The sequence below is a fragment of the Zalophus californianus genome, chromosome 6 (assembly GCF_009762305.2).
Source record: "Zalophus californianus isolate mZalCal1 chromosome 6, mZalCal1.pri.v2, whole genome shotgun sequence".
Taxonomy (NCBI): Eukaryota; Metazoa; Chordata; class Mammalia; order Carnivora; family Otariidae; genus Zalophus; species Zalophus californianus.
Genome location: NC_045600.1, coordinates 16,271,638 through 16,284,340, shown reverse-complemented (window position 1 = coordinate 16,284,340; position 12,703 = coordinate 16,271,638). Strand labels below are relative to the sequence as shown.

Genomic DNA, 12,703 nt, shown 5'->3' with positions numbered 1-12,703 from the left:
AACATTGCAACTCTAGGACCAGCAGTGTCAGTAATACAGGTAGCAATTTCTAGAAGGAGTAGGGTGACAAAATCACTGCAAACTTTGGCAGCCAGTAATCAGCATCAGTACTAGACTGGTTTGGGGCATGGTGCCACTGTGGTCCTGGCTAATACTCAGCTTACCTTATTCCTATCCACTCCCATGTCTGATTCTGTAGACTTCTTGGATATTCTTTGAATAAAGTACCCCAGTATTTTATTTTATTAAATCCCTTATTTGTTTCATGTATCCAAGAAGCTAACATAGGAGTTGGCACAAGCAGTTGTTATAAGCCAAAGACATTCACAGAAATAAGGAGAATCTGGGATTTGTTACTTGGAATTAGTTGAGACTAAAGGCAAATTTAAAAAATCTAATAAGCATTAAAGGATCGGTGTCTGGCAGCCCATGACATGCAATAGGAAATGAAAACCCAATTATGCTATTATCAATGGTCACCTGGAAGAAGTGCCAATTGAAGACAATGTTCAGAAAGCCATTGGGTGTAGGAAATAAAATTCAAGATGGCAGAGTGGAGTGATTTACTCCAGCGGGCCTGGAAAACAAATAGATTTGATAAGTTCAAATTCTTTTATTGTTGTTTTTCAAATGCAGGTAGAAAGCCAGAAAATCTCTATGCCTTCTCTGAAAGAGTTCCTTATGGTCTTAGAGCCACTAGACCAAGAGCCAAAACCCAGACACAGAGTTTGCTTCTATGGGTTACCAGATTATATTAGTTGGATTCACAGTCTTTCAGGAAATTTATGGCACTGTTAAGGAAAGAATGGGCCTATAATCTTTAGAAAAGGGGCATATGTGAGGGATCAGAAGATCGTGAGTACCAAAACTCAATCCAATCTTAGACTTCTTTGACAATAGAAGTGACCACTCTTCCCAAGTCACTGAAGCTGTCCCCGGCCTTGCTGAAAGATCTCGAAAGTTTTGAGATGCAGATATTTAGCGATTCCTGGTTTAGAAAGGATAGTCAAGGACTTACAAGGAAGTTGTGTGGTTGATAGTATGAGATTTAGAAAAGAATTATGTATGCGGAACTCTCAGAATTGACTCAGGGGTAGGAAAATTTGTGACCTACAGGTTTCTTTCTTTACAAAGATGTCTCCACTTTAATGAAGGTTTTTAATAACCACCGAAGACAAAATGACTTTTATAGCAGTATCAGCTAGTACTTTTTCCAGTCACCCTAGAAATCTCTAAATTAGATCATGAACAAATAAGTAAATTAACCATGGTAGTAAACATGTATAAATTATAATGTCTAAATTATAATATTATAACTTGTTATAATATTATAATGTATAAATGCATAATATAATGTATAAATTAAATATGTAATTAATTTATACATTAAATTATAAAAGATGTAAAATTATATTTAGGCTCAGGTTTTATCTCCCATTGCAAAGGTCCCTTATCTAATGCTACTGTTGACTGATATACTTTCCAGGAGCAATGCCCAAACTGAGACCCAATATGGCCATGTACACCAGAGAGACCAGACAATCACTCGCTGGCATTTGGCCTCCTTCTACCATGGTGAAGGTAACAATTTACCCTTACAAGAAAAGCCATATTCTGGATTTGGTTTCCTTTTTACAGCTTAGAAATAAAGATGCTTTAAAGCAATAGTAACACCCCACAAATATTAGTATGTTTGGGCTGTTATAACAATATACCATGGACTGAGTGGCTTAAACAACAGAAATTTATCTTCTCACAGTTCTCAAGGTTGGAAAGTCTGAGAACAAGGTTAAGCAGGGTTCAGTTTCTGGCAAGAACGGTCTTACCAGCTGCCTTCTTGCTATGCCCTCACATGGCTGAGAGAGAGAGCTCTGGTCTCTTTTCTTTTCTTTTTTTTTACATTTTTTTAAATTTTATTATGTTATGTTATTCACCATACATTACATCATTAGTTTTTGATGTAGTGTTCCATGATCCATTGTTTGCGTATAACACCCAGTGCTCCATTCAGTACATGGTATCTCTTCTTTTTATAGTGACACCAATCCTATCAGATTAAGACCACAGCCTTACCATCTCATTTAGCTTTAAAGAATCTATCTCTAAATACAGTCATATTAAGGATTCATGCTTCAACATTTAAATTTGGAAGGGGACAAAATTCAGTCCATGGCACCACACACCACTGTTGTTGACCTAGGAATTTTCTTTACCAATAAACAAAGAACCTCATAAACAAGGGAATGAATATATAAAAGCAATGTATTGATGCCTATTGCTTTTGTAGGTCTTTTCATGTACCCATAACTCAGAAGCAGCTGACCACACAGAATGATAAGATGTATTTTAATGTATTTGTTATGGTGCGATTGTCAGAAGCCCCCTCATGATAGAGGTGATGTGCTCGGAACCACAACTGATTTATGGTGTTGTTTTTCCTGTAGCCACTATTCATAGACACAGGAACTAAGGGGGGAAAGTGGGAGTGTCAACTTTTCCTATTACATATATTGATCTACTCACAAATCTTTCCCTCATGACTCTAGACTTTTGTAGTTCAAAGGTTTTATTACACGAGGGAGAAAACCATCCCTCAGTAGACTTAGCAGGGCCCAATTCTATTAAACTGGAAGCTAAATTACCACTGGTCATTTGGTGCTCTTCCTGCCAACAGATGAGCAGAACAATGCTGTCTGATATGATTGATCCTGCCAATCAAAGTGAGGTAGGATTGTTGCTATACAGTGGGGACAGGAAGGAACATAGATGCCACTGGGGTTTACTGTATAAAATTCAAGAACTATCTCGTTCAGTGCTAAAAGTTGATGAAATTCTATAGCAACTCTATACAGATGGGGCCAACAAGAAATCTAAAACAAACGTTTGGATCACCTCATTCTATAAAGAACAGCAATAGGCTGACGCCCTGCTTGAAAGCAAATGACAACAAATATGAACTGCTTAGTTGAGGAGGTAGATGGTAAATTCTAAATATGGGCTATGAACAGCTTTGGGAATGAGGGCCATAACACATATCTTTCTCCGTGTGTGTGTGTGTGTGTGTGTGTGTGTGTGTGTGTGTGTGTGTGAGAGAGAGAGAGAGAGAGAGAGAGAGAGAGACTGTTTGATTTAAATCATCCTGAAACTGCTCATTGAACGCTGGGCTAAATCACCAGACATCTGAATTCTTCTCAAGCCGAGCCAGGCCCACACAGAAGCAACCATGTCTAAGGGACCTGCGGTTGGCATTGATCTTGGCACCACCTACTCTTGCGTGGGTGTCTTCCAACACGGGAAAGTGGAAATAATTGCCAATGATCAGGGAAACCGAACCACTCCAAGTTATGTCGCCTTCACTGACACAGAACGATTGATCGGTGATGCTGCAAAGAACCAAGTTGCGATGAACCCCACCAACACAGTTTTTGATGCCAAGCGCCTGATTGGACGTAGATTTGATGATGCTGTTGTCCAATCTGATATGAAGCATTGGCCTTTTATGGTGGTGAATGATGCTGGTAGGCCTAAGGTCCAAGTAGAATACAAGGGAGAGACAAAAAGTTTCTATCCAGAGGAGGTGTCCTCTATGGTTTTGACGAAGATGAAGGAAATTGCAGAGGCCTACCTTGGGAAGACTGTTACCAATGCAGTTGTCACGGTACCTGCATACTTCAATGACTCTCAGCGTCAGGCTACCAAAGATGCTGGAACTATTGCTGGTCTCAATGTACTTCGAATCATCAATGAGCCAACTGCTGCTGCTATTGCTTATGGCTTAGACAAGAAGGTTGGTGCTGAAAGGAATGTGCTGATCTTTGACTTGGGAGGTGGCACTTTTGATGTGTCAATCCTTACTATTGAAGATGGGATCTTTGAGGTCAAATCCACAGCCAGAGACACCCACTTAGGTGGAGAAGACTTTGACAACAGGATGGTCAACCATTTTATTGCTGAGTTCAAGCGCAAACATAAGAAGGACATCAGTGAAAACAAGAGGGCAGTTCGTCGTCTCCGTACTGCTTGTGAACGTGCTAAGCGCACACTTTCTTCCAGCACGCAGGCCAGTATTGAGATTGATTCTCTATATGAAGGAATCGACTTCTATACCTCTATTACTCGTGCCCGGTTTGAAGAATTAAATGCTGATCTGTTCCGTGGCACCCTGGACCCTGTAGAGAAAGCCCTTCGGGATGCCAAGCTAGACAAGTCTCAAATCCACGATATTGTGCTGGTGGGTGGTTCTACCCGTATCCCCAAGATTCAGAAGCTTCTACAAGATTTCTTCAACGGGAAAGAACTGAATAAGAGCATCAACCCTGATGAGGCTGTTGCTTATGGTGCAGCTGTCCAGGCAGCCATCCTTTCTGGAGACAAATCTGAAAATGTTCAAGATTTGCTGCTGTTGGATGTCACTCCACTTTCTCTTGGCATTGAAACTGCTGGAGGAGTCATGACTGTTCTTATCAAGCGTAATACTACTATTCCTACCAAACAGACACAGACCTTCACTACCTACTCTGACAACCAGCCTGGTGTGCTCATTCAGGTGTATGAAGGGGAGCGTGCCATGACCAAGGATAACAACCTACTTGGCGAGTTCGAACTCACAGGCATCCCTCCTGCCCCTCGTGGCGTTCCTCAGATTGAAGTCACTTTTGATATTGATGCTAACGGTATCCTCAACGTCTCTGCTGTGGATAAGAGCACAGGGAAAGAGAACAAGATCACCATCACTAACGACAAGGGCCGCTTGAGCAAGGAAGACATTGAGCGCATGGTCCAGGAAGCTGAGAAGTACAAAGCTGAAGATGAGAAACAGCGGGACAAGGTGTCTTCCAAGAATTCACTTGAGTCTTATGCATTCAACATGAAAGCAACTGTTGAAGATGAAAAACTTCAGGGCAAGATCAATGATGAGGACAAACAGAAGATTCTTGACAAGTGCAATGAAATCATCAATTGGCTTGATAAGAACCAGACTGCAGAGAAGGAAGAATTTGAACACCAGCAGAAAGAGCTGGAGAAAGTCTGCAATCCTATCATTACCAAACTGTACCAGAGTGCAGGGGGCATGCCAGGAGGAATGCCTGGAGGCTTCCCTGGTGGTGGAGCTCCTCCATCTGGTGGTGCCTCCTCTGGACCCACCATCGAAGAGGTTGATTAAGCCAACCTGAGAATAGGTCTAGCATTGTTCCACAAAATATTCGAAGGACCCAAATTTGTAGCAAATTCCATGGCAGTTTTAATGTTGAGCTGCTATAGTATAAATAAACTGGGCATTCTTGATACTTGAATATGAAATACGTGCACAGGGAAAGGAAATGAACATTGCACTTTATAAGCACTGTTATTGTTAAGTGGAAAATGCAATGTCTTAAATAAAACGGTATTTAATTGGCAAAAAAAAAAAAAAATAAAAAAAAAATAAATAAATAAATCATCCTGAAACTGAAATCACAATGTATAACTAGATAATCTAATCAATCTAGACCTCCCCCCCCTCCAATGTTAGGATTTTATAACACCACTGCATTCCAACATGCAGAGTTTTATGGCAAAACATTATGCTATTGCAAAGCATTACAGCTATTGCTCTAAGTGGGGCATGTACCCTGAGTTGTTGTTTCAAGGGGTTCAAAACTGTGTTCTCAGCATTTTCATACTTAATTCCATTGTAGCCAATGGCATGATTTGAGTAGAGATTCAGAGGAATTTACTGGATTGCTCACAAACCATTCTCAAGGGAAATTAACCCAATTTGTTGGCTTCTGGAGTTTTAGGCTCTAACCAATTGGAATAACTGATCATAGATAATCGTAGTAGTAGAAGTCTTTAATATTGGTGTGTTAATAGCTTATAAGGTTTTGATGTATGGATTACTTTGCTGGCTGTTCCAAGAAGTAGGCATACATGCATATGAACTTATTTGTTCGATTGATGAGGAAACGAGGCCAGGAAGATTGCAATCACAATCACAAAGCTTTTAAATGGAGAAGCTTGAACTAGAATATGTGTTTCAGAACCCAGATCAGTCTTTTCACCATGTGACATTGATGGATTTTATAGACATACTAAAAACAATACAAGTGACCTTTATAAATAAACTCCAACTCTGATAACTTTGTTGCATGAGAGTTTTCCTTTCCTTGAAGTGTAGCATTAAGATTTTCATGATTTGGGGCGCCTGGGTGGCTCAGTTGGTTAAGTGTCTACCTTCGGCTCAGGTCATGATCCCAGGGTCCTGGGATGGAGCCCCACATCAGGCTCCCTGCTTGGCGGGAAGCCTGCTTCTCCCTCTCCCACGCCCCCTGCTTGTGTTCCCTCTCTCGCTGTGTCTCTCTCTGTCAAATAAATAAATAAAATCTTTAAAAAAAAAGATTTTCATGATTTATGGAACAGCAGTGATTAAGTATAATTTTTAGTCACTTGTTTTATATCCCCTCTCTCTTCCTGGATGACTATGAAAGCCCTAAAACGGTTTACATTTTGGGCATAAGGGAAGATGTTGCTTTAACTTTACTCCTTAATAATGGTATGGAAAATTTTTTATCTTTCCCTACTTCAGAAAACTTTATGTCATCCTGTTTTAGAAGTTATTTAAAAACACACCTAACAACTAATGTTTTGGCGAAACTCTACTTGGAGTTATCACTTGGAATCACTTCAAGGATTGATCATGATATTTTCCTAAAAAAATTTTATGGTTATTAGACACCCATGATAGTTCATATTTGTGGATACAAGAAGCTTCTGCTGATCTCTTACCACTTTTTTTCATGAAATGAAAGAAACCCTGTCCTTACCTCCAATTTTTGGAGCAGACATTGTATAAGTTCTGAGATCAGACAAGAGTATCTAGGTAAATATTGATGAAATAACGAAACTAAAAGAAACATGTATTTGCACTATAATATCATATAATACTCAAAATGAACAAGCTAAGGACATATCAAGCTAAAGAATAAGCAGAGTAAAAATTCATAAGCAATGATGCTTCATCCTTCTTTGTAGAAACAGTTCATTTTCCATTTCAATTGACAAAAATATAAAATGCTTTTCTTTAACTGAATATCCATATTGATTTTGCTTTATGATCCATGCATCTTCTTTGTGACTTCATTTCCCTTACTAATACCACAAGTAAGTCAAAATCCATCCATTCTCTAGGGTAGTTTCAATTTTCATGATAGATCAACACAGTTTTTGACCAGAATACCAACAGTAATTCTCTTCTTTGTCTCTTTTGACAAGTAATTGTATCAGCTCTATAAAAAAAAACAACCCTCATTAATCCACATTGTTCTTTTCAAAACCAGAGGCTTAAGATTTTATGTTAGATGTTGACTGACCGTGCATCTCAAATACCCTTTTATTATATTGAAAAGGTTCAAAGGATGTTACTTGTAAATGAACTCCACACCTTGGAAAACCATGTGGTTAAAAAAAAATAGCATAGATGCCTGGGTGAGACCTGAATTAACTAGACATTTTGAGAGTGCTGAACGTTTCCATTTTCAGCACATCTAATTAACCTTGTGGGTATTACATTCCAGTCGAAGCAGAGAAACTCATATACATGCATGAAAAAATCATTGCCACAACGGAATGGTGAGTGTTCCACACTTATACCCCTACAGGCACTTTTCTTTTTTTCAGAATTAAATACACATCAAGCTTAATATTGGAATCCACTTGAAACTTTTCCAATACTTGCTCCTCTTCCTTCATGTCTTTTCACTTTTAACACCTAGTGAGAATGGAAAATGGATCCTGGGAAGAAACATGGAAGAAAAATTCTGACCATATTCTTCACCACAAACATAAAGAAAACAGTTTTCACACTTCCTGGGACTTTGTTCTAATCAAATTCAGGCCCTTACAGATTTATTCCTCTCCTTCCAATTTAGGAAGAAATGTCAAATTGTTCATTTTCATGAGTAAAATTAGTGAAAGTTTACTCAACTCATTACTCCCAATGCAGAGTACAAATGACATCACTGTATGCTTATGCATAGGAAGCCCTGTTCATAATCTGGCACTTCCTATACTGACTCTTGAAAACATAAATGACCATTTGGAAAATTTCTCTCGTGGGCCCTGTATACCTTTTGAAGTCAAATTGAGAGTTCATTAATAAAATTATCCTCATGGTTATATCATAAATTCCAAATCACAAAGAAAGAATATATCTTTTTATTTTTTAAAGATATTATTTATTTATATAAGAGAGAAAGAGAGAGAGAGAGGAAGAGGAAGCACAAGCAGAGGGGAGGGGCAGAGGGAGAAGCAGATGCCCCGCTGAGCAGGGAGCCCGATGTGGGACTCGATCACAGGACCCTGGGATCATGACCTGAGCTGAAGGCAGATGCTTAACCGACTAAGCCATCCAGGTGCCCTGAAAGAATATATTCTAAAATTATATATAAAACTATAAGTTCAGCATGCAAATGACTCAAAATAAATCCATTTCAAATAATAAAAAAACAAGCAAAACAATAGATCAAGCAATCACTTTGATGCTTTTGACACTTAAATGACCAACTAAGAACAGCTGCATATTAATTCAATTAGCTGTGTAAAAATTTGTCATTCAGATGGTCAAAAAACTTAGTCACAAAATGCACCATTTATGGGGATAAACAGCCTCTGTCTACACTGACTAAATAGAATATAAGGCAATTTCTCCATGAAAAAAAAATGCAGAATTTGCACATACATGCAAGCAGAGGAGATGACTTCTTCCAGACTTGACTTTTTGTTCCTGTGTTTGTTCATATATTGAGGTTTTGGTGTTGTTCTTTTATTTTGCTTTTGTTCTGGCAGTTTTGTTTTTATTTAGCTGTCAGTAGGGACTATTAAACACTTTGATGACTTACATTTTAGTCCAGAAGCTAACATCATTTTTCCTCTTTTTTTTTCCTCCAGTTGTCCATTGAAGATATTCAGGATTAAACTTATGATATTAACATTTCTCAGAAGTGCCTCACACAAATAATTTTGAACAAAAACATAAAAACAGAGGGGGGAACAAAAGAGAAGGGATTATATAAAACTGAAAGCAACCAAGAATTTCCCCCCATCATAATGTGGAAAAAATAATTTATCTCTTTAAATTTTAGACAAAAAAAAAAAAAAAAACTTTCTAAGAGGGAAGCAAGGTCTGCTTAATCTCTTTGGCAAATGTTTTTCTTTTCTCCTTTCCTCGCTTTTCTAAGATATCTAGTGTGCACATCAGAGAAGTAAACACTATATTCTGCAGATCCATATTACACACACAGCAATTTGTATGATAATTTTTTCTTGATTGCAATTTACTCTTTAAATATGCAAATTGTATAATTACTGCCAAAAAATGTCCTCCATGTGTAACAACGAAAAAGAGATGCATAAAAGTGCTATAAATCTTGCAGAATAATGGTTTTACAGATGAAAAAAGGAGTGAACTATATTAGGTAAGTCCATTATGGAAGAAAAACACACCAGGCTGAAAATGCATGGAGTTAGAAATGTTTAGGTTGTTGTTAATAACTGCCCAAAGTCCCAACTCTCTGAAAAATTTCATAGAGGGTAAAAGTTTCTTCCTCTCTGATAGATTATGCAAACAATATCAGGTAGGTCAAAAGTGATGTTACAAAAGTCTAAAACTAAGCATTTAAACCTGTCACTACCTGAAATATAAGAAGTACAGCAACATAAAAATTAGATCTATGTTCACAATCAATTGTACAAGTAGTTGAAAATAGGGACTTCAGTAAATATATACACATACTTACTATATACATTCTCCATATATCTTTTTGCTTGACAATTTTTTTATGACTAGATAAAAGAACAATGCATTCCTCTAAAGAGGAGTGTCATCGTAAGTACCAAAGTTGGTAATATAAGAGCTAAACTTTCCTGAGGACCTGCTATTTGCCAAGCTCTGAGCTCAGTGAGTTATAAACATCAGATCCTTTACAGTTCCCAATGAGTAGGCATGAATAGCATCTCAGTATACAGATAAGAACCTGAGACACAAAGATGGTGATTAAAGTAAGTCACAAAGCCCAGATTTAATTGTGCATATCTGATCCTGGAAACTGCATCCATATCGTTCTACCTAATTCTTACCCCTGGGAAAGTACCAGACCCAATTGCCAGTTGGCTTGCTGGGCGCATGGGCCAGTCAATTATTTGGTGTGTGCCTCAGTGACTCACATCTGATAAATGGAAAAGCTAATTCACTTGCGAGAAGCTGTGTAACATGATATGAATGAGCTTTGAAAATTGATGTATTATGTAAATGTAAACTACAGAACCTTTTACAAATGATTATTTACGATGCATGGAGTTTAAAAGATTAAGCAGTATGTATAACGAATAAATATCATCTTCAAAATGAAACACATATAATCAAATCCTGAATTTATCCTTTAATAGCTAGAAAATCACAGGAAAGATCCTTAAACCTGATGAGACTAATTTTTCTACTCTGTAGAATGGGGATAGTGAGTATTACAAAATTTTGGGGAGAACGTGAATAATTCATGGAAAACAACTTGACATGTAGTAGATGTTAAATCATACCTATTATTTTTTTATAAAAAAAAATTCTGAGCGCCAAATCTGTTCTGAAAATCTTGTATGCATTCTCTATTTGCATATTGCTTTTTTTTATGTAAAACCTGAGTGAAAAAGAATCTTAAATTTTTACTCAGAAAGTAAATAAATGTAATCCTTTCCCCTTCCTAAAATCAGCTATAACTGGATTAACCATATTAGAGAAAGCCATTCTGGCTATGGCATATTTGTAACATGCCATCTTGAATTGAATTTATGTTGCATGTATAATAATATGTTAAAACATGACTTACTTGATGTCAGTTTCATGTGAAAGACAAGGGAATAGGAGGTGCCAGCCCTCCTATGCTGGTCTTGCTAAGGAGCTAGGAACAAACAAGTTCTGTGACACTTTGATGACCATCACTTCTAGCCTAGTTTATCAGAAAGTTTGAAAAAGTAGCAGGGGATTAAAAGGATAATTCTTTGGCAAGAGATGGACTGTGAGTGCCACACCTTTTTTGTGGCAGAATGGTGGGCCGTATTACTCCCATTTTGTGTCTAATGAAAAAGGCTTCAAAGCCACCATTCAAAGAAACTGACGTATGTCCTCTACAGTTGTGGGCACAGAAGACTGGTGTTGGATCAATATCCAAGGAAAATAAGGTCCAGGGGTTTGCCTAATGATATATACACCTGAAGTTTTTCAGGTCAAAGAATGCATGAGTGCTCCCTGTGGACCAGATGGGGGGCAAGTGTGTAAGAACCAGCCTGGGCATGTCTTGAATTATGTTCAAGAACATCGCCTTGTGAGTAGAGGAAAACTCATAGAATAGCTGGGGCCATCTTCCTCCTGGTTTGAGAACAAGGCCAACAAACAGAATCTACAGAAGTGCAGAGTCAAGAGAATGAGCAAGGAGTGATGTTTCCGATGTCTGTTTAACTTCTGGTCTTCTGGTATTTTATGATAGAGTAAGTGTTATTACTACCTAAGCCAATTTTGGCCAAGAATTTTATTTCTCGTAGCCAAAAGGATCATAACCACTACAATATCTAATCTACGGGATTGGTTGTGAGGATTAGTAAAAAATTATGAAATACCATTAATAAGATATCTTTGAACATAGCTGACAGCCACTGGATAAATAGCAGCATTTTTTCCTTAAGATTTTTGATAGAAAGAAAGAAGAGAAGAAATGAAAAGGATGGAAATAAATTGAAATTTATCAAGGAAGATAAAATATGAATGCAGAAGTATGCAATAAACACTATAATGTGTTAAATGCTACATAAAACTATATGTTTTCAGGGGAGGGAGAGATTATTTCCAGCTGAGGACATATGCAAAGACATTAATTCAGAGAGCACTTGCTCTCTGGCTTCTCCCAGGCAAGTTTCTGCTCACAGATGTGTTTGGCCATGTATTAATCAGGGTTCAATCAGAGAAGCAGAACCCTAAGAATTACATAGAGGAAGGAATTTGTTATGGAGATTAGACTTTACACAGTCATGGGAAAGATCTGTGATGGGGAGATCTATGCAAAGCTGTTGGCTCTGCATCTGGTCTTGGATCTGAAGCTGCTATAGATCAGCCAGGGGAGCATTTGAAGAGGAAAGCTGGACATGAAGTGTGCTAAAATAAGGAAAACCTGGCATCTTTGTTGATGAACAGAAACACACAAGGATAAACTAAAACCTGTGTCTGTATCTCTTTCCCCAACCCTTTTTGATATAAGTAGCTTTCCACTGTAGCGGCACTTTTGGTAATAGACTCGCACAAAGGCCTGGGCCTAGATTTAAAGAAACTTTAAAAGTTCCATTGTGAATTGGAGGCATGAGAGGGCTGGACACTGCCTCACACCAACAGCATGAGCTTACAGGTCAGAGGTATCATGCCAGACCACAAGAAGGCTAACTTTCAGAGAGTAAAAACGGCTACTACTTCACTTGCAACTTCTAAACCTCCAATTTCCAAAGTTCTCTTGTGGCCAGCCTGACCCAAAGCCACACATTCTGACAAATATAGTCACAGCTTAGCTAAGTAGCAAAGCTGCCACAGCCAATCTGCTATCTTTTTTACTAGAATGATTAGATAGCATTTAAATATTAAGAGGTTTCACATAAATGGCCAAATATTTGAACTTCCCTTGAAAGAAAATGA

The 12,703-nt window shown here is 38.0% G+C and overlaps 1 protein-coding gene across 1 annotated transcript; it reads left to right on the top strand.

The window, feature by feature from the left end:
- Positions 1–3,154: 3,154 nt before the first annotated feature.
- On the top strand, positions 3,155–5,414 carry LOC113930576 (heat shock cognate 71 kDa protein-like). The gene has a single exon (XM_035728189.1). The coding sequence runs from the start codon at positions 3,224–3,226 to the stop codon at positions 5,162–5,164; it is 1,941 nt and encodes a 646-aa protein (XP_035584082.1). The 5' UTR covers positions 3,155–3,223; the 3' UTR covers positions 5,165–5,414.
- The last annotated feature ends 7,289 nt before the right edge of the window (positions 5,415–12,703 follow it).

Coding starts and splice junctions, on each gene's coding strand:
- LOC113930576 (XM_035728189.1), top strand. CDS start 3,224: ATGTCTAAGGGACCTGCGGTTGGCATTGATCTTGGCACCACCTACTCT.